We start from the raw sequence: 24302 nt of genomic DNA, 5'->3' as shown, positions 1-24302 counted from the left end.
ATTGTGCCACAGAGTCACCACAGTAAAACTACAGGTCGCTGATAATCTGCCAACGATGGCTGTAGTGTGGATTACTCATTGACCATCTCCACGCGACTGGCATGAAAGAGCGTGCAGCGCACGCCTGACAATCACCACCGAGCGGCGACTTCCCTACCATGACGAAAACCAGCTTCCCGACTCCAACATGCCATTCTACCGCTTCATTGACTCAGACGTAGAGTCGGAGTCAGATATTGACCTGCAGCCACAACAGACTCAACGACAATCTAAAATTCAGACCCCTCAGGCCCAAACTCTCCAAGAACCGGTTATTATTGATCTTGCGTCGGACGAATCGGACGCGGAAGGACGTGGAGCGCATATCGTGCATGACGTGTGGCCGGGGCAGTGGTTAAAGAACACGAAGAAGAGAGTACGGGCAATCGGGATGGCGATGCGAACGGTCCTAGTGGTCAACGGCGCATGGCACACCAGCAAGGAAGTAGAGGTGAGATACGGCAGCATATAGGCGACCTGGTGGACAGTGGGATATTCATACCAGAATGGGGTCACGATCAGGAGCAAGACAACCATTCCAAGCACGATGACAGTCGTAATGGACGAGCTGCAAAGGCCGGAGACGGACTATTGTCGACTGACGATGGACAAGATGCAGATTCTCGGCAAGAAACAGATCTTCTGGATAGTTTCATGACCAACGTCCTGCGTAATCACAGGATCGAGCCGATCAAAGACCGCATCTCGAAGGGACAGCAGTCGCCAAGTGACGCAAACTACAAGGCCTCGAAGGGGCCACGTCCATTGAAGGTCACTTCCAAGGAAATTGACGAGATTCTAGCCAGACCCAAGAAGAGGGAGGCCAGCATAGTCTCAAATCATGCGCTGCACACAAATCGTAATATTCCCAATGGTGATCTGGTCAAGAGCGATGTCTCCAACGGTACACCCCCGGCAGAGAGAGCCAGTCACTCCGCCAACAAACAGCACCAGTCTCGAGCGACATCCACTATGACACGGGCTCCCTCGATCTCACGGAGTCCACAGACACCAATGCCTTCCGATTGCCAGCAATGCCGGATGTACAACAGACCGTGCAACGGGATGATCCCATGTTTTAGCTGCCTGAATCATGGGCAGGGCAAAGTATGCGTCTACAGAGGCGGACGTGGTGGAGGTGCCATAGGTGCCAAATCGCTGTACAAGGCAGCAGCGCAAACGTCTCGACCTTCGGTACTGCGATCGTCCTCTGCTCTTTCAGGGCCTGAGCAATCTCATGGGACAACCACTTCTGGAGTCGCATCGGCAAAGCCGGAGCTGAGAGAGATACGGCCTGCAAGACCTCGCTCTCCCGCGGCAGTTTCCAATGCGTGGGTGACATCACAAGGTTCTGCTCTCATCAGCCAGAAGCCAATGCCGTCTTCTCCTTCAGGTGCAGCAATATCGCCAGAGCCCATCCCAACAGTGCGAATGGAGAAACGATACCCCAATACAGACAGGAGACGCGTTTTATGCGAAACGTGCGACAAATGCCACCAAGCCTGCGACGGCCTGCTCCCCTGCAAGACATGCAAGGCTAGCGGCAAGGGTGGCCGATGTCACTATGATGAGAAGCGCTATATGCGATCGACTGCACCCATCGACGCACAACCGGTTGAGCCTAATTCTGGCCGTACCATTACCGACCGTGCACATACACGTTTATCACCTTCACCGTCAGTACCGGTTTCGATTCCGAATGTGCAACGACAGTCAGCACCTGTAAGGCAGGAGGAAATTCCCGAGTCAGATACCGAGGGCCAGGGAGATGGTGACATTCCATTTAGAGATGAAGACGACATCGGCGACGACATTATCGCTGTTGTTCCTACAGTCAAGCATGCTGCCACACGATACGCAGAAGATTACCAAGAGACTAAGAATTCTACTACAAGAAAGAGACGGCATTCTGAGATCTCTGACAACGATGATGACCCATATCCACCTCATGACGCCCGCCAATTCAACCAGCGAGGCACACGCACAAAGCGCAGTGCCGACGACGAACCCTGGAAAGCGAATGGATGGGTCTATGCTGGCCCAGAAACCACGAATAGACCTACGACCAGACTCTCGACATCGACTCTCGAGCGACGCTCATACACAGATCAACCTACTCGAGGGAATACCGATGCTCCCAGCAATCAAAAACACAAGCACTTCCGCACGATCAAACCGGAGCACGTTCCTGACGCCGTAAAGAAAGCTTTGGCAAACGTACGCGAGGATGTCGTGCTTGATATTGCGCCTAATGATCTCGCGCACAATATGTCCCCTCCTCGCACCAAGAGTGCAGGCAGAATGAACAAACTGGAGACAATCCTGGTTCAGCGCGAGCAGGCCGACGCCACTGCTCTTCGAGGCGCGCTTGAAGCTCTCCGGCAAGACCCGGAGTACATGTGGGACGGCACCTCCGAGCAGGAGCGAGCAAACATCGTCACCCACCGACGAAAGGTCCTCATGGATCGGCGAGAGAAGGAGGGAGTGTCGGCGGTTCATTATATGAGTCAGTTGCTCGATCTGGCGACGTCGAGTGTAGGTCCGGACGCGATTCTGGGGTATCTGATGCAGTCGCGGCGGAACAAGCTCAAGGTCATTGGCTTGCTGGACGGGTTGGTCAAATACGATGTCGAGGATGGGAAGTTGAAGGTCCCAGCTACGCGTACTAATGGAGAGGGATGATTGTGATGTTTGGCCTTTGTCTGTCGAATGCGATAGACGACAGTGTCTCGAGAGGCTCTGCGGAATATCAAGGTCAAATTGAATGATAAGATACTACACTAGACTACAGTGGGTGCAGAATGCAGAATTGCTTCACGGTGCAGCATTTCAATCTAGACTACCCGCAGTGCAGAATGCAGAACTCCTTCTAGTGCAGGATTATCCTGAAGAGGAAGTCTCGCGACGTAGACTACCGTCAGTGCAGAATGCAAAATTGCTTCACGGTGCAGAATTGACATCTAGACTACCGGGAGTGCAGAATGCAGAAATGGTGCACAGTGCAGAATTCAATCTAGAGTACCCGCAGTGCAGAATGCAGAAATGCTTCACGGTGCAGAATTATCCTAAAGAGGCAGTATCACCATCACAGACTATCGTGGGTGCAGAATGCAGAATTCACAAAGTGCAGAATTGACATCCAGAGTACCGGCAGTGCAGAACGCAGAATGCAAAATCCTTCATCAACAGTATTCGCCATATAACTACTTCCAATCCCAATCGTAGTTGTAATAGATGCCTTCCTTGAACCTATCACTCTATGCAGAAACTTCAGCTTGGCCGACAATCGATTCATACAGTAGATGACTTATATCCATTCGCTCGATAGATCGTCCTAGTATCTCCTCAAGATGCGAACCGCTCAGAAACACCTATATTGGAGGTCTAATGCATCCGCCACCACCATGTCCCAACCCAGTGCCGCTGCTATTTGATCCAATATATGCCCACGCTCCGGAGATCAATATGAATAACGCCTCCCGCAATGCTTTTCTGTCGACAATATCCCAGTTCATACACTACATGTTGGCCAACTCATTGTCAATCGCCCTATCCAAAAACTGCCGTCTCTCCCCAACAGGCACCTCGCATTGGAGTCTCTGCTCGACGAGAGCCCTCACCTGCTTCTTCGTAACGGTCTCCAAATCCACTTCGCTTAGCACCGCGCGGATCGACTCCACGATCTCCTGGTCACCAGGCCCTGCGGACGGGACAGTGCGGAAGTCCATGACAGTAGAAGCGGGTCGGCTACTGGCCATACCGAGCAGACTCGGTCGACTCATTGATTGCTGCATGCCGGGATATCCGCTCTGGTACGGACTGCGCTGATTGTCCTGGTAATAGTGGTTCGGCGACGGGGACTTGAGACGCGCTGCACTCCCCAGACTCATCATGCTCATGTTCCGACCGTGCACACTGACCGGTTGATCCTTGAATTGGGTCAGTCCAGTCATGGTGCTAGCGCGATGATTCATGCCCATTGGGGCGGGTGAGCGTGGCGGCGCCATGAAAGGATTCTGCTGCATGTGAGGAAACCCGGTCAGAATCGTGCTGGCTGGTTTCACGGACGAATACGTCGAATGAATATCGTCCATCTCCATCATGCGTGGGTCGTCAGTGTAGCCGGCCTCGAACTCCTTCTCCTGGTAGCTGCCAGGGTTTCCACGTCTTCCAGGAAGATTGTTGAACGCTGCATAGTCGTCCCATCTCTGTAGCGGAATCGATCTTGGATCGAAACCCTCGTCTTGAATCGCCACGACCTTTTCATCACCTTTTTCGCCAATCACGATTCTTGTGTTACCCCATGAGAAATTGTCCTGATTCCAGAAGGAGTAAATCGGGAGAACAAAACTGTATATCGGGAATGCGATAATGTAGATAATCATCCAGCCCACGTGTTGCCACTGTCTCTTGACAATGAAGATGATCGCCTGTAGACCATAGACGGCCGCCAGCAAGACAATCGAGATCAGCGGGAATTGACCAGTGTGGGAAGCCACTCGATAGATGAGGTAGCCAAGATAGACGCAAGTCGCCGGAAGAATGAGTGTGCCGAACAAGTCGATGAAGACAACGAACCTCATCGAGAAGCAGCAGAACCCGCAAAGATCGTCTAACCACACGAGCTCTGCGAGATTGTGGATTGTCGAGTTGATCCATCTTCGCCTTTGTGAGAGCAACACAGACCATGTCTCCGGGGCGGCCGTCAGGGCGTAAGCGTCCGGAAGGAATTTGTATGACATCGCAGGGAAATGCTTCGTCATGAGAGTCGTAAGATAACGATCTTCACCGAGCGATAACAGATTCTTCTTGTGAAGAGTGTCGACATCACAATCGGAGTACTCGTTGATCACTTTATCCGAGATTATCAATGGCCGCCCTTTGTCAGCCGTTCGAAGACGATACATGGAGAAGCTATCAACAGGTCAGCAATAAGACATCACCATTGCGGCACCTTGACATACCATCCGGGCAGACAAGTGACGCTGCCAAAGAGTGATTCGAACGATTTTGCCAGGTGATGCGAGATATAATACTCATAGACTTGGATCATAGTCCACCAGCTTCGGTCTTCGTTCTCCAGACTCGTTTCACCGCAAATGCCTGCAATTTTAGCGTCGTTGGCACAAGCAGCGACCAAGCGATTTAGGGCTTCCTCTTTGACCATAGTGTCAGCGTCAACCATAAGTAGGTATTCGTACAGCTCTGGGTCCACACCAATGATGTTGTTGATCTGGTGGAACATTTCCAGCTCGAGGGGTGACATCGGTGATCTGTGGTGAACTCGGTTCAAGAACTGCATAAGGAGAATCTGAGAATCTCGCTTGCCACGGTTGCCAGGTTTCGACTTTGACTGTTCAGATTCCTTTCCCACTTTGACTACCACAATATATGGCACCACGTTGCCTTCACACTCGTACAGTCCAGAATAGACTTTGCCATAATTCAATTGTTCACTCCCATTGCCGACAGATCTGAAAGGGAGTGCAGGTGGGTCGATTTTTGGATCAACACCGAGAATGTCGAGGACGATTTTGGGGGTTGGCCTGTCATTGCCGCCGCCCACAATCATGCCATCGCAAATTACGCAGATCAGTTTTCTCTTGTTGTCGTATTGGAGAGCAGTCAACGAGTCGAGGGATTTCCGAAGATGATCTTCACCTTCTGTGTATGCAGGCACCTGGCAGATCACAAACCTGTCCTGAGGCGCTGGTCGGCGTTTCGATCCCAGCTGTAGAGCAGCCAAAAACTTGACAAGAATAACTGCACAAATGATGATAGTGAAAGCTAGCAGAATGTAGTTGTTGACCTGGCATTTCACCGTATCTCGGAAATCCACCTTACCGACATAGAAAGCATCGTTCATGCAGTTGAGACTGTTCTGGTATGCTGCAGTCGTTCCCCACTTCTTCGTGATGTCAGAACCTGGATTCCCGGAGATGAGGTCGCTGACTTCGTCAGGGAAGAATTTATACGTCGGATAGTCGTTCATAAGTGTCAAAGTGTAAAAGTAGTTTGTGAGATCGTAGATTTTCTTGTCGATGATTACCCAGATTCGGTCGTCGTCATTGGCCTGACTTTGAACGTTATCCCTCGTCACTACCAGATCACCCTTGTAGTACTCTTTGATTTTGGGCCGGAACGTATCATGATACCAATTGATGCTGTAAAGTGCCGAACTCGAATCAGTCTGAAATTGTGGGCCAGAATAATGCACAGCATCAGAATAAACGACAGCATCCGTATTGTTGTTCTGCAGCTCCACAGTGGTGTTGACATTGAGTCCCGGACAAGCTACACTGAGGGGCACAGGGAAGTATGCGTCAAGATTCAGCCCAGCGAACGGCAGCATGTTGGTGGAGTCGGTTTGAGTGCTGGTGTCGCTATGTTGCGTTTTGTAGAACTTGGTCATGTCGTAGACGCCGCCTGCAATACTAACGTAATAGTCATTGGTGCCTTGATGCTCACTGACCTCTTTGGTGTTCCAAGCTTTGTCATAATTTGGGCAAAGTAATCGACCAAACTCGATGATATAAAAGACGATAAAAGCGTTCAATAGTGTGATCAACATGACCAACACTATCTTTTCTCGCCAAGCCATGCGGACATCTGGACGCTTCATTCGCCCAATGTACCTCAAAAAAACAGACGGGACGAACCATGTCAAGGCCCAGACGAGAGAGGCCCAGGCTTGTCTGCCCCTAGAGGTCTTTTTGGATTCGATGTTCCGAGGATCGCCAAACTCTGGGTCCAGCTCGCCAGTAAAGCGACCCAGATCTGAGTCGTAGTATTGGTCTTTATTAGGGTCACCTTTTGGCCCAAGGCCATAATCACCACCTATGGTTTGGACTGTCCGTGCCATGGTTGGGGCAAATGATCTGGCTCGGTCTGGGGCTCCTGGTGCAAGGAGATTGTCCTTACTGTCCAGAACGCTCATAGCATCGCCCATTGGAGGAAAGAAACCACTGGCATTGTCAGGGGCGTTGCCTGAATAGCTCGATAAGAAGGGGTTGGTAGGTTGGCCGATTGCAGGCTCATCGGAATAGGACGGTGGCATGGGTTTCTGATCCAGTATGGTCTCAGCTTCCCACCAAGCTGACTCTCGCATCCAGACGCGCTCGCGGCCAATCACGACTTCTCTATTGGTCCAGCCACGTTCGAGCAGAAACGACTCTATTCCATCTTCGCCATCTTTGCAACCGAGCCTCGAATACCTCGTAACAAATTCCTCCACGTCGAAATCTGCTGTGAAATCGAGATGTCTGTTGCGATGGTTAGCCCATTCTGGCAGTCTCCAAGCCCGCAATTGCCGGGACACGGCCCCCGCAGACCATGCAGAAGTTGGGGAGGCTAGGCCAGCCAGAGTACTAGGTGAGTCATCGGTAGGGTGAAGTGAAAGCTGATACCAGGCTCTGCTGCTGGCAAGAGTCATTCCCAGATCAAACCGGCCGCGTTTTCCAAAGTTTAGCGCATCTCCATTGACGGGATACAGCAGAGTATGCAGAAACCCGCCACTTTCAGCTTCTGCGCCGATCTTTTGGAGAATACTTTCTCGTCGGTCTCGATCATGCTCTCTTTCGCGACTGAGTGGCCCGCCAGCAATGCCCAAGTCTGCCTCGGCATGAGACACAGCCAAATGCATTTCCTTTAGGACCGAGGAACCCGCCGCTGCCACCTCGAGGCCGTCTTCTTTCATTTCAGCATTGATGCCGAAAGTATCGTCAAAGACGTTTCGCAGTGCCACAGCTTTACCAAGAGCCTGACCAGGAATCTCAACGATCGTAACGCTGACCTCGTCCCCATTGCTGGAGTCGGGTGTGAGGGCTCCCGCCCGTAGTTCTGCGGCGATAGCATCATTTGCCTTTGAAATGACCCAATCAACAAGTGCTTCGTACATTCCAGCAATCAAGACTTCACGGTCGTCGGAGTTGCATTTGTTGACTAGCACGTCGGGTTCCAAGCCAATCAGTGCTCCTATATCTTCGCAGATGTCTTCAAGAGTGTCGGAGTCGACCAATAAACCGGTCGTTTCACCGAGCTTGAGTAATCCAGCAAGGCATGATAGAAGACCTCGAAACGAGGCACCCTTGATGCCGATCGATTTCAAGGCTGACCGGAAATCTTCTGCTGCTGCCACGTCGTCGGCAGTTGGTAGGTAAGATGGAGGCCCGTACGTCCCAGATCCGTTCAAAAGCGTATATCTCGAGGCAGGCTTCAAATCCAGAAACTCACGCTCGGCCGGCGTTGAGGCAGAGGTTAAGAGATAGTAGAAGACATCGAAAGCTCGGTAGCCAGGCTCGGAAGGTACTTTCAACAAGCCTTTCTGAACATCGATTCCAGATCCTGATAGGGCCAGGTTGAAACCAGTAATTGTGCCATTGAGAGTGATGGTGTATTTGGCCGAAAGGGATGAGTGTCGATAGGTCGTGGGATTGGCCGGCGTGACGCATGAGAGAAAGGGCCGCAAGGCTGACAATGCGGTAAAGGCAAGAGTCGGAGTGGGCACAGGAATGACTTGTAAGAATGGCTGAAGTAATGACGGCGTTGATGGGTGGAGCGATCCAAGTACAACGCAAGCATCCTCAGCTCTTCTCCTCGCGTGCTCCCAGGCTCTTGAGGCAAGGTCGGTGTCCACAGTGCCACCAGTCCGTCCTTGCGCATCTGGATTTACTGCGGATAGCCATGTGTTGACTGATATACTGGTACTTGAGTCAAGTTCGTACGTCTGACCTGAAGCGTATATCGTGTGGAGAGCATTCAGAAGAGTGGTCGTCGAAACTTGAGTTGACTGTTGCGCCGCTGAACGTGCAGCCCCGACCTGAGAGGTTTTGTTTGAGTAGGTGGAATATCGGTTGGCCATGTCGAGGGTGATTCCGGGCCCTTGTCGAGCGAACTTGTCGACAGGGCCTTGTAATATAGATTGTGTGAAGAGACTCTGCACTGTTTGTGATATATGCCTCATGCACTGCCAGTCCTCCTCTTCAAGTCATCTATATCCCTTTTGTCGTGATATTGTGGTCTGGTCGTGCCGAAAGTGGACAGGGTCAAGGACGGAATCGCTCAAGGAGTACTCGTTCAAATCGATATCGTGGAATGCAATATTATACAACGAGCGACGAGGAATAGCTAATGATGGACGGAGAAACGCAAAACATGCTAGAGAATAGAGCGAGTCAACAAGCAAAGAGTGAGAATGGTAGGTACGAGATGTCAAAGGCTGAATGCAGGGACGGCAACAGGGAAGGAGTCCAACAATTGTGTAAGGCTCCGGGGGCGCGTTCAGCGCGTAACAGCTATTGACATTACAACGAGTTTTTCTTTTAGCCGAGTGACAGGTTTGAGTAGCCCAAAAATAGGAGGAGCCCCGACTAGCTAGACGTCAACAAGCACGGTCGGTTTGAGGCAAATGGACTGAGACACTCTCGGCGAGGAAAGACATTAACTGTCTTGCTTTTTCTTTTGTGCACAATTGCCTCTATATCTAGACTACTTGTCGCACATAGTAGTGTTGTCCTCTTCCATGATTCCTGTTACCACCAGAGTAGTCCTTCGTCAACAGAGACGCGGTCGCTGTGGGTGACACTCTTGTGTTGTTCCCAAGAACCGTTACTGTGGGACGCAAGGTTGCACGATTGGCCCATCAGCCTCAGGTCTTTTTTAAACCTTGCGGAGGCCCTTGCAGTAAGCCGAAGTGACACGAGGAGAGACGACGCCGCTACAGCCTACCGGGATCCTCCATTTCCTCTATACACTTCCTTCTCCGGGCGATCGCAAATCCTATCTTGGGTGGCGCTGCGCTTATTGTCTCCGTATGAGTACACCACAGCCCATCAGTTTGCTGCATGTCTCGCCGGTGACCGTGAAACAGTGACTGCATGCTGGTCCACGATTCGCTACCCGTATTCGTCTTTTGTCGACTTTATACATGGAAAGTCCGTGGGTTCCTTGAGATCGGAGGGACCAAAATCAGCGGATACCCAGACCGATGATTTTTTGATTGTGCCCGCAGGTGCCTCGAAAGACCTCCCCCGGAAGAGCATGAACCACTCATCGGAAGCCTATCCAGGACCACCAGATACGGAATATTCTAGCCTTAAGCTTATTGGGTGGCAGCAACATATGGTACGGGCGTCGAGTGGGGATGCGAGACCCTAGAAAATCTGGAGCGCGTCCCATGTTTACTTAGAGTGTTTATTAGTCATTAGAATCACGCCTATTCTTGACTTGTCAACAAATCCGGGGGCGCGTCTCTTAGACTTTTTGAGCCCCCAATTCTGAAAGTTTCTGTTTCTCAAGTACCCTTGAAGTCAGCGTCATCAGCCAACCGCCCTTATATGCAGAATATCTGACACTGTCGTGGAGGATCGAGGCATCGGACGACCACGACCTTTAATGCTGAGGCTCGAAGAGAGTGGACTCGGCAAGCCAAGTAGCGTGGCGCAGTCTCCTCTGCAGCCGATCCGAATGGTCTCAAAACAGAATTGATCAAAATCCCTGCATTGGTGCATCTCCTGCATGTTTTGTAAAGACATTCAACTTACCGCCCCCATATCTGCAACCCCCGTTGTGATCCCAAACATTTTTTGGATGCCGGCTGCGGCTCACGTTTGCTACGAAACACCACTCTCTGCTGCATTTTCCTACTGACAACATTATACTCGACATCCTGCAGTTACGACCTGACGACCTTTCGCTATCATCTTATATTCTTATGTCCAAGTTCAACTGCTTTTGACGCTCGTTTGTCGCCACACTCGCTACTCGATGCTACGTATTCCCTGAACGGTCGAACCGTGTCGTCTAGGAATCGCCAACGCGTTCAACGTTCACTGAGTCTGATATACTCAAAAAGACACTTTGAGAACATACACGACCCGATGGGATCACTATAAGAGGCCCGCACCAACATCTAGGGTCGCTACCATTACCATGGCAGGTCGCGCAAATCTCCCGGCCCATGCGCAGGCGTCATTGCCCGGCCTTCCGTCTCATCTACAATCGGACACTCATTTGACAGCGCATTTGGCGAGCAGATTCCATGTCTCTCTTCCAACGGCCAAACTCTCCTCACAAGCGTTGATATGCCTCAACACGTACACCTCTTCGACGAGAGGGCCCAATGGGGACACAGAAGGGAGTGCCATGGGAGAGGCTGAAGATCTGGCAAGAAGGGCTTGGGCAAGGCTCGGAAGTAGAGCAGAAGATCAAGCAATTGTGTTCTAGTATGAATTCACAATGTCAATGAGGCTGTGGTACAACACTAACTGTGCAACAGCGGAGAATCGGGCTCAGGCAAGACCACCGTCAGGTCACACCTCCTCTCATCGTTTCTTTCGTTCTCGTCCACACCACTCTCTTCAAAACTGTCCCTCGCTGCATTTGTCTTCGACACCCTGACCACAACCAAGACCACCACGACCCAGACAGCCTCCAAAGCCGGGCTATTCTACGAACTCCAATACGATGCTTCCTCTTCGATACCCACGCTCATCGGAGGTAAAATGCTCGACCATCGCTTGGAACGGAGTCGTATTTCCCACGTCCCGACGGGCGAGAGGAGTTTCCATGTTCTGTACTATCTGTTGGCCGGAACAAGTGCAGCAGAAAAGTCTCATCTTGGGCTCAATGGTCATACGAATATCACAACATCCGGGACTGGGCTGGGCCGATCTCCCTCTGTCTCCCAGAAGAGATGGAGGTATCTGGGTCACCCCACGCAAATGCGAGTCGGCATCAACGACGCTGAAGGATTCCAACATTTTAAAACGGCCCTTCGCAAGCTTGAGTTTCCCAGAGCAGAAATTGCGGAAATATGTCAAGTACTGGCAGCTATCCTTCACATTGGCCAATTGGAATTCGGCATTGGACAGGCCACACTGACCGCTGCAGAAGAAAGTGGTGGCTACTCTCACGAGGGCGGTGAGAGCGTGACTGTGGTCAAGAATACTGAGACCCTCGCCTTGGTCGCAGCCTTTCTCGGATTGAGTGTTCAGGACCTCGAGGAAAGCTTGCGATACAAGACCAAAACCATTCATCGTGAACGAGTGACAGTCATGCTCGACTCCAAGGGCGCTCGAGAAAACGCCGACGAGTTGGCAACAACCTTGTATTCCCTACTCGTCGCTTATATTATCGAAGGTGTCAACTCGAGAATTTGTGCCGCGGAAGAGGCCGTCGCGAATACTATCTCGATCGTCGACTTTCCTGGCTTTGCGGATCATGCCTCGACGGGCTCGGTGCTTGATCAGTTGTTGAACAATGCTGCAAACGAATCTTTGTACAACATATGTCTTAGCAGTTTTTTCGAGAGGACATCGGAAATGTTGGAGAGCGAGGAGGTCAGCGTCCCGGCTACAAGCTATTTCGACAATTCTGATGCTGTTCGCGGGCTTCTTAAGCATGGTAATGGTCTTCTCGCAATCCTCGATGACCAGACCAGTCGTGGCCGGACCGATGTTCAATTCTTGGAGAGTATCCGGAAGCGCTTCGAGAACAAGAGCAAGGCCATCAGCGTCAGTAGTGCCATGTCTACCATCCCCGGCAGCAACTTCGCCACCACGAACCTCGCAGCTTCGTTCACGGTGCGTCACTACGCCGGAGAGGTCGATTACCCTGTAAACAAGCTGGTGGAGGAGAATGGCGACGTGGTATCCGGTGACCTGATGAATCTGATGAGGGGAACGAAGAGTGATTTTGTGGGCAATTTATTCGGACAGGAAGCCCTCAATACTGTCAGTCATCCAGCGGAAAGGACCGCTATTGTTCAAGCCCAGGTCAGTTCCAAACCACTGCGTATGCCTAGTGTCTCGAGAAAGAAGCACAACGAACTACGTCGTATGGCAAGCCGAAGAGCTGATCGATCACCGGCACCACCAGACGAGGAGGATCCGATGCCAGTACTGGAGGAGCAGAGATCTCGACGAACCAAAACTACAGCAAGTGGACTGACTCAAGGCGCGGCAGCACAATTCCTGTCGGCTTTGGACAATATCGCAAAGTCATTGACGGCGCCGAATGTTAACAATTATTTCGTGTTCTGTCTGAAACCCAACGACCGGCGAATTGCCAATCAGTTTGACAGCAAATGCGTCCGCCAGCAAATTCAAACGTACGGAATTGCAGAGATCAGTCAGCGGCTGCGCACGGCCGACTTCAGCATCTTCCTGCCATTTGGCGAGTTCTTGGATCTTGCTGATGCCGATACTGCTACAATCGTTGGGAGCGACGCTGAAAAAGCTCAACTGGTTCTAGACCGCAAACAGTGGTCAGGCAACGAAGCTCGCGTTGGCAATACTGGGGCCTTTCTCAGTGAACGATGCTGGGCGAGTATCGCGCTCACGGGCTCTCACAGTGCAGCGTATTACGGTGGTGACGTTGCACGTCTCTCTAGGCCAGGTACTCCGAACCCGTTCAGCGACTCCAAAGCCAGAATTTTACCTCCAGGCGAAGGTACACCAGGTTCATTCGGAGAAGAGACGAAAGGGGGTGGCTACTTCGGTACTCGAGAGTTAGACGCCAGATCGGATGCTGGCGCGTCAGCATTTAACTCTGGTGACATGTTCCGCAACCTTGAAACAAAGGAGGAACTGGCGGAAAAGGCCAACAAGAAGAAAATGCAAGAGGTCGATGTCGTCCCGGTGAGCGGCAGTCGAAAGCGATGGCTTGCGTTGGTATACTGCCTCACATGGCTGTTACCGGACTTCGCCATCAAGTGGTTTGGGAGTATGAAGCGAAAAGACGTAAGGATGGCATGGAGAGAAAAGTTTGCCATCAACCTGCTCATCTGGTTGAGCTGTGGCGTTGTGGTCTTCTTCATCCTCATCTTTCCTCAACTCATTTGTCCCAAGCAGCACGTCTTTTCGGCAGCTGAGTTGTCGGCCAAAGACGGGAAAGATTCTGCCGGCAGTTATATTGCCATTCGAGGCAACGTCTTCGACCTGGGTGCTTTCATGCCCAGTCACTATCCGAGCATCATTCCGCAGTCCTCGCTCAAGAAGTACGCCGGCGTTGATGCGACGAGTCTCTTCCCTGTCCAGGTGTCGGCTCTCTGTCAGGGGGTCAACGGATCGGTCGATCCAAGTATACAACTGGATTACTCTCAGACCAACATCAGTGGTTCTGCGAGCGTTATCAGCTCAACAGACACAAATTCAAAATACCACGATTTTCGCTATTTCACCAACGATTCCCGTGCTGATTGGTTCACCGAGCAGATGATCATGCTTAAAGCGAACTTCCGGAAGGGCAATGTTGGGTATACTCCCAAATATGTCAAAACCCTTGCAGGGAAATCGAAGTCGATTGCGATTCTGAACAGCAGAATATATGACTTTACCACGTACAACGCGGGCGGACGGACCACTCGGGCTCCTCCGGGGCAAACAGTCCCAGACAACGTTGATACCAATTTCATGGATCAATCTGTCGTGGATCTATTTACACAACGAGCTGGTCAGGACGTCACCAAATACTGGGATGCGCTTACCATCGATGCTGACGTGAAGAGTCGGATGCAAACCTGTCTGGACAATTTGTTCTTTGTGGGTGTTACAGATACTCGCAACTCCGCCCAATGTCTGTTTGCACGGTACATCCTGCTCGCTGTTTCTATTCTCCTCTGCAGCGTCATCGGCTTCAAATTCTTTGCCGCCCTGCAGTTTGGTGGAAGGAATATGCCCGAGAATTTGGACAAGTTCATTATCTGTCAGGTACCGGCGTATACCGAGGACGAAGACTCACTCCGCCGCGCCATCGATTCGGCAGCTCGGATGCGATATGACGACAAGCGCAAGCTCTTGGTCATTATATGCGACGGCATGATCATCGGTCAGGGCAACGACCGTCCAACGCCACGCATTGTCCTCGATATTCTAGGCGTAACTGAGACCGTTGATCCTGAACCTCTGAGCTTCGAGTCTCTTGGCGAAGGCATGAGACAACACAACATGGGTAAGGTATACTCCGGACTCTATGAAGTGCAGGGACATATTGTTCCGTTCATGGTTGTGGTCAAGGTTGGTAAACCGTCCGAAGTGAGCAAGCCCGGCAACCGAGGCAAGCGAGATTCACAAATGGTTATCATGCGGTTCCTTAATCGTGTTCATTACAATCTGCCGATGAGCCCGCTCGAGCTCGAGATGCACCACCACATTCGAAACATCATCGGAGTGAATCCTACCTTTTACGAATTTATGCTACAAATTGACGCGGACACTGTGGTTGCGCCAGACTCGGCTACACGCATGGTGGCAGCGTTCCTCCGTGATACTCGGCTGATAGGAGTCTGTGGAGAAACGTCGCTGAGTAACGCCAAATCGTCCTTCATCACGATGATGCAGGTGTATGAGTATTACATCTCCCACAACCTGACCAAGGCATTCGAGTCCCTGTTCGGCTCGGTTACGTGTCTGCCCGGTTGTTTCACAATGTACCGCATTCGGGCGGCCGAGACTGGCAAGCCACTATTTGTGAGCAAGGAGATCATCAACGATTATTCCGAAATTCGAGTCGATACGCTGCACATGAAGAATCTGCTGCATCTGGGTGAAGATCGGTACTTGACGACTTTGCTTATGAAATACCACAACAAATACAAGACCAAGTATATCTTCCATGCCCACGCCTGGACTATCGCTCCTGATAGCTGGACGGTCTTCATGTCTCAGCGACGTCGGTGGATCAACAGTACGGTGCACAACTTGATTGAGCTGATTCCTCTCCAGCAATTGTGCGGCTTCTGCTGTTTCAGTATGCGGTTTGTGGTTTTCCTAGATCTGCTCTCCACCATTGTGGCGCCTGTCACAGTGGCTTATATCGTGTACCTGATTGTCCTTCTGGCGACTTCCTCGAGCGTGGTACCAATCACCGCGTTTATCCTTCTGGGGGCCATTTATGGTCTTCAGGCCATTATTTTCATTCTTCGTCGCAAGTGGGAGATGATTGGGTGGATGATTGTGTACATCCTGGCCATGCCCATCTTTTCGTTTGGCCTGCCGCTGTATGCTTTCTGGCATATGGATGATTTCAGCTGGGGAAACACTCGTCTTGTCACGGGCGAGCAGGGCAAACAAATCTTGATCTCTGACGAGGGCAAGTTCGACCCCAACTCGATCCCGAAGAAGAAATGGGAAGAATATCAAGCCGAGCTGTGGGAGGCGCAGACTCAACGAGATGACACCAAATCGGAAGTGTCAGGGTACAGCTACGGCACCAAATCGTACCATCCTGCAGCCTCTGTATACGGTGGTGGCCATGATACGCAGCACTTGATACCTCATTCGCGATCTGTCTCACAGCTCGATCTGCATCAGTCCATGTATGGTGGCGGCTACAACCAGTCACGAATGTCGCTCGCACCATCGGAAATGCTGGGTGGTGAGATGCTGCCTAGTGGTCGGTCGGTGGCCGACATGGAGATGGCCGACTTGACCGGACTTCCTATGGACGACACGATCCTGAACGAAATTCGAGATATCTTGAGGACGGCCGATCTCATGACGGTGACGAAGAAGGGGATCAAGTTGGAGTTGGAACGCCGCTTCAACGTCAATCTCGACGCGAAGCGGGCGTACATCGGAAGTGGTAAGTTTTAAATCCCAATCCACACCATGAGATTGATTGCTGACTATTTTGTGCAGCCACCGAAGCCATCCTTTCTGGACAATTATGAGGTGTTTGTTACACGATTGATAGCGTTTGAGTATTGGGCTGATAGATATAATCCTGGTGTTTGGCAAATGTGTTTGACTTTGCATAGAAGGTCAATAGCATTTAGCATCGATGATTTGCAGCGCATCAAGGGACTTTGTAGCATAGCACTGCGTTATGTTGGATTTGGAGGATAGTGAGAACAGTACAGTCTTTGTGGATGCAGAGCATCACCAATATCATGGATGGCGGGATGACGTATTATCTGATCCTCAGGGAGAGAGTACCTGAGTCCCTGACATATGGTCCTTGAAGACTCATTGGTGACACTCATCCAGGTGTTAGTTTCCTCTAACTTGGAATTAACGGTTACTGTAACCCGCTTTGGTCTCGATCGACGCTATTGATGATTTTAACGATAAAAGATAAAGATAGGCTCGCCTAAAGTGGTTAAACAGGGCACTGACTGGATTGCTTCGGGGCCAAGCTCAACCAAGCATTTGCTTGTCAGTGCTTGTCCTCGGTGCCCAGATTTCTTGTCTCGGTGGAGGTCTGACATCATCGGCTCCGACACCTTTGATTCGCGGGATTCCATGTGCCTCGCCTTGAATCGCCTTCAGGTGGTGCGTGGCCTCACGTCTGACTTCTGTAGCCCAAGTTAAAGCGAACGGCCATTCCTTGAGATCTCACTCTCTTGTCATCGTTATTCCTTTCCCCTCAATCTCTATCTCAACCACTTACCTGATCACGCGACATCTGAGATCGAGGACTTAAAAGGGCTCCACCACAGTTTCCATCGAAGCTGTTCTCCCTGTTCCGTACTGAACAATACCCTGGCTTCAATTTCATCTCTTCGACCTTCAGCCATGATCCCGAAGACCGTTCTGGAACTATGTCAGAGCGGTGCATCCGTCAGCGCCGAGCTGGCCAAGGAGCCAAACTTGTCTCCCCATGAGGCAGCGAAGAAGCTCTTCCATTATGACGCTGGGGACGAAAAAGCAAACAAGAAACTGACACTGGGCGATGAAACCGATGCGGATCTTGAACAGGCTCTCGCTTGTGGCAACTGGGGAACGTCAAAGCCGAGCCCACTCTTCCTACGAGTAGGTCATGTTCTTCGATTTCCTTATCCTTGCGGTCTTCGTGCTGAACCACTGCTTAGATCTTTCATGATGTCTTGTGCACGCTGGAGAAGAACCCTTTGGCTGGCGTCTGCTCACCCTCACTCATGGGGAGCAACGGTGTATGCCCGTTGACAATCTTTGCGCCCATCCCGGACATTTGCCGGCACATGTCCAATGTCATCGCTCGAGCAGAGGAGGAAGTCTACTTAGCCACGAATTTCTGGATGCACTCGGAGCCGACCATGTTGATCACCAATGCCATAAAAGAGCTCAACAGAAAGGCCGGCGCATTGAACAAGAAAATCGTCGTCAAGATCATTTACGATCGAGGTAGCGCGAAACAGGTGAGTGTTCCAATACCCCTGAATAATGGCCCTACCTAACATCAACAGTTCATCCATAACCATATTGTGGTAGAACCTAAGACATATGCCGATCCAAATGGAGCCATCCGACTGCCACATCCTGACGATATACCCCATCTCGATCTCGAGGTCGTCAACTATCACCAGCCTATCTTTGGCACTTTCCACTGCAAGTACGTGATCGCAGATCGCAAGATCGCCATCATTCAGAGCAACAACATCCAAGACAATGACAATCTGGAAATGATGACTCAGTGGGAGGGAGCGATTGTGGATTCCTTTTACGACATGGCGCTCATTTCGTGGCACAATGCCTTGCATCCTCCCCTCCCTCTGTTGAACCGCCCGGCTGCAGGACAACCGACACCCACATTCCACTCCGACTCTCACGCTACACTGTTTGACCAGAGTGGGCAATTGAGAGAAGTCTACCATTCGTATGATGATCTACTTCCGACCCTGATATGTACATACTAAACTGGCCGCAGGACCGAGACGATGCCCGATGGCCATGATAATTTGCGTGAACTCGCCGCGGCTGGCTCACAGACGGATCTACCTATGCACACGTCCAAAGACCCGCACTATGACGAGGACATCAAGTCTGAAGTCCTGCGTGCTGCAGCGGCCCTGAAACCTCGTCAAGGCGAAAGACGCATTGATCCTATCACTCGTCTCCTGAATACAACAATCCAACCAGATACCAAGGGCAGCGCACCAGACATTGAACCCGCTGATTCCATGACGCCATTCATTCCCATACCTCAGCACGATCCCGTCCCAGTTGCGATGGTGTGCAGAGAGCCATGGGGAAAGCCTGGCAAAGGTTCACTGCACGTTCCACAGAACGAAGCGTTTGCGTCGGCTTTACGCCATGCCAAGGAGTCTGTTTTCATCCAGACACCCGACTTGAATGCTGAAGATCTCATTCCTGAGATTGTCAAGGCATGTCGTCGCGGTGTGCACGTGATATATTACTACTGTCTCGGATACAACGATGCTGGTGAGTTGCTGCCGGGCCAGAACGGGCATAACGAGATGATTGCACACGGTTTCTACAAGGAGCTCGAAGAGCAGTACCATCAGAACCTGGATATTCATGCCTATGTGGCCAAGGATCAGGTCCATCCGATACACAACAAGTTCAAGAAGCGATCGTGTCATATCAAGGTCATGATCGTCGATGAACATATTGGCATTCAAGGCAATGGCAACCAGGACACCCAGAGCTGGTACCACAGTCAAGAGATCAATATCATGTGTGATAGCGCGTTGATTGTGGGCAAGTGGTTGGAGGGCCTGAGGCAGAATCAGAACACTCATATTTATGGCAAAACGGAGAAGGAAGGACCTGACTCTGGATGCTGGAAGGATCCTCAGACTGGAAAACAAGCCGAAGCTGCCATCGGTGTTGATCCAGGCAAATTTGCTTGGGCTAAAGGATTTATTGGAGCGGTGCAGCGAGTTCGTGGAGCTGGAGGCTTCTGAGAGCAGCTTTATGCTTTGGCGCAGGTACAACTCAGGGTGATTGAGAAGGATTGTTCGGAAGTATCCAGGCGTTGTATGACGCAGTTTTATGCTTGAGAGATTAATGCAAAAGATGTTCGAAGCGCATATCCCATCATTGTTGTTTTGATATCCCCTGGTCGTACGGCAGAAGGATTCCCCGAATTCCGCTTCGCAGCTTGATCAATTCCGCAGGTTGGAGAACAGGTGTTTGCAGCTTTCATGTAACACAGCAGCAACAGCGGAGAAATTCTGGATGTCTGATGATGTCGACAGGTTCATGAGCACATGCTCGTGCTTCATCTGTTTTCAAGAACAAAGCCTCTCATATCGACTGGCGGAACTTGTGAAAGCACGAGTGACATACAAGTCGCAGCCATACCTCTTGTATGAATTCACATACCTATTGCCATGTCGAACGAGGGCCCCACAGAGCTGTGTCTCCCGAACTCTCCGAGCTGTCGACGAAGCACAAGTGTAGCAAGTATGAGTATGATATGTCTTGCCAGCGGAAGAGATAGGATACACAAATAGCTTGATTGTCACAGCCGATATCGGGTGGAATGAGGTCGCTACAGCTAAGTTTCCCCCGCAGTTCAACAGCCGACGCAAACAACCGCTTTCTCCAGTTTGGAAGTTCGGCTGTCATCTCCCTCCACAAATCCATCAATGGGAAAAGCGCGCTCCTCTCTCGCTATAGGATGGGCCGAATTCGTGCGCCATAAACGGCAGGAATGGCATAGTCCGCTTGATGATGAGCGGCACAGCTCCGCACTTGCCAATGCCTCCAAGTTCTTGGTAGCTATAGAATGCAGCAGGTTCTCTTCTGACCTCCAGGAGTGTCTCTCACTAATCTAGCATCACATACATCTTGTGCCTCGGATTGAGCTTCAGTGGCATTCGCAGCTACCATCCTACTGATTCTCACAGAGCCGCAACTGAACGGCAAAGTTTACGCCCAACATGGGTTCAGTTTCGAAGAAGCGCAAGATCGATGCCACGGCTGCGAAGCAGTATGAAACGATCTACTGTAGTCCCATGAGTATGCGACTGACATGACCTTCAGAGACTACACTACTTCTTTCGCCTTCTTTGAGGCTATCTGGGAGGTAAGGCATGCTCCCTAACTGTTCTACTGCTCCACACTGACTGATCCCAGGCTGGCATCACCCACGTCTTTGTCAATCTGGGCTCCGACCACCCTTCCATAATCGAAGCCATTGTCAAGGGCCAAAATGAAAAGCAAGGAAACTTCCCCAGAATCATCACCTGCCCGAACGAGGTATCACACACCCACAGACTCAAGATCGCATGACACTGACAAGCATGTATAGATGGTGGCCCTCTCAATGGCCGATGGCGTGGCCAGGTTGACCAACAAGCCCCAATGCGTAATCGTCCATGTCGACGTTGGCACCCAAGGTCTAGCCGCTGCTGTCCACAACGCCTCCTGCGGCCGAGCCCCCGTCCTCATTTTCGCCGGTCTATCCCCGTACACGATTGAAGGCGAATACCGTGGCTCAAGAACAGAATACATACACTGGATTCAAGATGTGCCGGACCAGAAACAGATTGTCGCGCAATATTGCAGATATACGGGTGAGATCAAGGGTGGACGGAACGTCAAGCAGATGGTCAATCGTGCCTTGCAATTCGCGACCAGCGATCCCCAAGGACCGGTCTACCTGTGCGGCGCTCGTGAGCCAATGGAAGAGGACATCCAGCCATATCAGCTCGAGCAGGAAGTATGGCAGGCAATCTCACCCGCCGCCCTACCCCAGGACGGGGTGAAATTGATCGCAGAAGAACTTGTCAAGGCAAAGGAACCTCTATTGATTGTGGGGTATACTGGTCGCAAGGTCGAGTCCGTTACCGCAACGGTAGCACTTGCAGATAAGATCCCAGGTCTGCGAGTGTTGGACACTGGAGGTAGTGACATGTGTTTCCCAACGAATCATCCAGCAGCCCTGGGTTTGAGATATGGTTCTGAACCTGCAATCACGACCGCCGACTTCATTCTCGTGGTGGATTGCGACGTACCTTGGATTCCCACGCAATGCAAACCCAAAGCCGACGCAAGAATCATCCACATTGACGTCGACCCACTCAAGCAGCAGATGCCGGTCTTCTATATTCCGGCATTTGCCCGGTTCAAAGCAGATTCAGCGACCTCTTTCACACAGATCAGCGAGTACCTTGCGTCTAATGAAACGCTGACTACAGTCCTTTCTGAAACGGCACATACAGTCGGTGTGAAGAGACAAGAAGCACATACTGCCCGCTGGAGTCAATTCAAAGAGCTTGCCAAAATTCCCTCCGATCCTGCAAACTCTTCGATCGACCCACACATCCTGGGCGGACAGCTCCGCGCGAGCGTTCCAGAGGATACCATCTTCGCTGTCGAGGCTGTAACCCTCACGGGTTTCATTGCCGACCAGATCGCGCCAGTCCTGCCAAAATCGTGGATCAACTGTGGCGGGGGCGGTCTAGGGTGGTCCGGCGGTGGTGCATTGGGGGTCAAATTGGCGTCAGACTTTGAGCACCGTGATGTAGATGCGGGGGATCTTACAGGAGCGAAAAAGGGGAAGTTTGTATGCCAAATCGTGGGCGATGGGACGTTCATGTTCAGCGTGCCGAGTTCGGTGTATTGGATTGCACAGCGCTATGAGATACCGATTCTGACCATTGTGCTAAACAACAAGGGGTGGAATGCGCCGAGGCGGTCGATGTTGTTGGTCCATCCGCATGGGGAGGGGAGTAAGGTGGATAACAAGGCTCTGCATATCAGTTTCGAGCCGACGCCGGACTATGCGGGGATTGCGAAGGCGGCGAGTGGGGGGCATGCTTGGGCTGGGACGGTGAGTACGGTGCAGGAGTTGCTGGATACTTTGCCGCAAGCGGTGGCTGCTGTGAGGGATGAAGGGAGGAGTGCTATTCTGGAGGTCAAGATTGGGGTTGAGAGTGCTGGGAAGCAGAATGGTGAGATCAAGGGCAAAGAGGTGGGCGCTACGAGTGGGTAGAAACGCATAGGTCAGTGTCAATGTGGGAGATGAGATGTCACCGTGTTATTTGAGACTGGCATAAGTTATGTATAGATCGTAAGCATCTGGAGGTATGGCTGAAGCGGTAAGGATGAATATTATTGAATAAAAATGCATGGCACTTATAAGCATTGTCGTAACAAATATAATTTAGTCTGCCGAGTCGATTCTTGATTCTGGCGGTGATAGAAGGTCACTGCTGCCATCTCATAGGCGACTGAACGTGTCGTCGTCGCGCGCGCAGAAAAAGCCTAGACTGTGCATTATGTCGTCTGGTACTTTGGTAGTCGGATACTGTGAATCGAGTACTGGCTACGGAGTAGATCGAGTGGAATGAAATACTGCCTATCTAGGAAGTCGGACTTGCCCGATTGAATTTATTTTCCCCTTTCTCGTGACCCAATTTTGATTTATGTTCGCAACGGGGTCAACGATGGGTTGGGGTCTTACTTCTTCAGGTTAGACACTTTCTTGGATGTATTGCATCTGATTACCTATCCCTCCACGTCTTTGAAGGGTTAGAGGTCGATCAAATCTCTTGTTACTATGCTGAATGTACTCGCAACCCCAGGGTGCTACACGCGGAGGAAATAGGCCATCGAGAGCTCGACGCGTGAATCAACTTGAAGTTATCGAAGCCGGACCGTGGCATGCTCTTGGTTGCTACTCATGAAAGAGTCGTCGATTCCAGGGTTTGTGCATAATACAGCACCACCACGATCCACATTGGGAGGTGACGCTGGAATGATACTAAAGCAGGCTGCCTGTACGGAGTACCATATCAGCCTTTGCCCTCGAGTGTCCACTACTGTAATGCTCTCAGATTTGATATTGACACGTCGGCATCGCTGGTCTCCTTGTCCGGCGGCTGAGGGTATGATCGAGCTGCGAAGGCAAGGGGAGGGAGATTGGGAAGGACAAGGGATATTGCGGATTTGTAGTGTTCTGGCCGTGTCCCGTAGCTGTCTGATATCCCATGAATGGTTGGTGAATATAAGGTTATGTCGAGACTCGATAGGCTTAGGCAGTGATCACTGATCTTGTAACCTGGTACACGGTAACCACACTGAGGCTTCTTGCAGGCGTTCATGCCATTACCCAAGCTGGCGAGGGTGTGGGGTGTGGGATACAGTGGGTGTATCAAGATTGGTCATCCGCCATCCGCGATCACCGTCAGACACCAGGTGTCGGGACGTACCTAGATTGCCGATGCCGTGAAAGGTCTTGTTGTTCTTGCACTGGCGCCAGCACCTCTCACGGCATCGCCGACGGAAAGGTGCAGACGCACACACAGATGCAGCCAGGCAGGCCAAGCGGATCGCATCGTCCGGTCTGTATCACCACGGACACCTGCGCCGCACCCTGCAGGGTCGGAGACCCGTACTGTACTCCGTACCATATTTGGCACGGGGACTTCAACCATGACGCGGAACAGTCGGTATTGAGATTGAGTGTCAATGGATGTATGATGTGAGCAAAGACCTGTGGCCTTGTCGAGGCTGCGCAGGTCCAGCTCGAGAATCAGGGGTTCTGACCTTGTACACTGACTTCGAAACCGATATATTCACAATAGACAAGGA

At 51.3% G+C, this 24302-nt stretch overlaps 5 protein-coding genes across 5 annotated transcripts; 4 read left to right on the top strand and 1 right to left on the bottom strand.

The window, feature by feature from the left end:
- Positions 1 to 187: 187 nt before the first annotated feature.
- EDD37DRAFT_664502 (uncharacterized protein) lies at positions 188 to 2988 on the top strand (the record flags this gene model as incomplete). The annotated part of the gene is made up of 4 exons (XM_062819230.1): positions 188 to 490; positions 562 to 943; positions 994 to 1082; positions 1141 to 2988. The coding sequence occupies 4 exons, from the start codon at positions 188 to 190 to the stop codon at positions 2719 to 2721; spliced, it is 2355 nt and encodes a 784-aa protein (XP_062672089.1). The 3' UTR covers positions 2722 to 2988.
- Positions 2989 to 3314: 326 nt separating this feature from the next.
- EDD37DRAFT_626662 (chitin synthase) lies at positions 3315 to 9303 on the bottom strand. The gene is made up of 2 exons (XM_062816319.1): positions 5004 to 9303; positions 3315 to 4953 (listed from the first exon to the last, which is right to left on the bottom strand). Exons 1-2 carry the CDS (start codon positions 8999 to 9001, stop codon positions 3558 to 3560), a joined length of 5394 nt encoding a protein of 1797 aa, XP_062672088.1. The 5' UTR covers positions 9002 to 9303; the 3' UTR covers positions 3315 to 3557.
- Positions 9304 to 10968: 1665 nt separating this feature from the next.
- Positions 10969 to 16785, top strand: EDD37DRAFT_679482 (chitin synthase; the record flags this gene model as incomplete). Its single annotated transcript, XM_062819687.1, has 3 exons — positions 10969 to 11261; positions 11315 to 16620; positions 16677 to 16785. 3 exons carry the CDS (start codon positions 10969 to 10971, stop codon positions 16706 to 16708), a joined length of 5631 nt encoding a protein of 1876 aa, XP_062672087.1. The 3' UTR covers positions 16709 to 16785.
- A 533-nt stretch (positions 16786 to 17318) lies between these two features.
- EDD37DRAFT_333903 (uncharacterized protein) lies at positions 17319 to 19706 on the top strand. Its single transcript, XM_062811615.1, has 4 exons — positions 17319 to 17789; positions 17849 to 18154; positions 18203 to 18612; positions 18664 to 19706. The coding sequence occupies exons 1-4, from the start codon at positions 17553 to 17555 to the stop codon at positions 19661 to 19663; spliced, it is 1953 nt and encodes a 650-aa protein (XP_062672086.1). The 5' UTR covers positions 17319 to 17552; the 3' UTR covers positions 19664 to 19706.
- Positions 19707 to 20542: 836 nt separating this feature from the next.
- On the top strand, positions 20543 to 22720 carry EDD37DRAFT_333918 (thiamine pyrophosphate enzyme). Its single transcript, XM_062811616.1, has 3 exons — positions 20543 to 20790; positions 20841 to 20963; positions 21016 to 22720. The coding sequence occupies exons 1-3, from the start codon at positions 20737 to 20739 to the stop codon at positions 22699 to 22701; spliced, it is 1863 nt and encodes a 620-aa protein (XP_062672085.1). The 5' UTR covers positions 20543 to 20736; the 3' UTR covers positions 22702 to 22720.
- The last annotated feature ends 1582 nt before the right edge of the window (positions 22721 to 24302 follow it).

This window comes from Exophiala viscosa, assembly GCF_022695815.1.
Source record: "Exophiala viscosa unplaced genomic scaffold EDD37scaffold_3, whole genome shotgun sequence".
Taxonomy (NCBI): Eukaryota; Fungi; Ascomycota; class Eurotiomycetes; order Chaetothyriales; family Herpotrichiellaceae; genus Exophiala; species Exophiala viscosa.
This window is presented reverse-complemented; position numbering and strand designations above follow the sequence as displayed.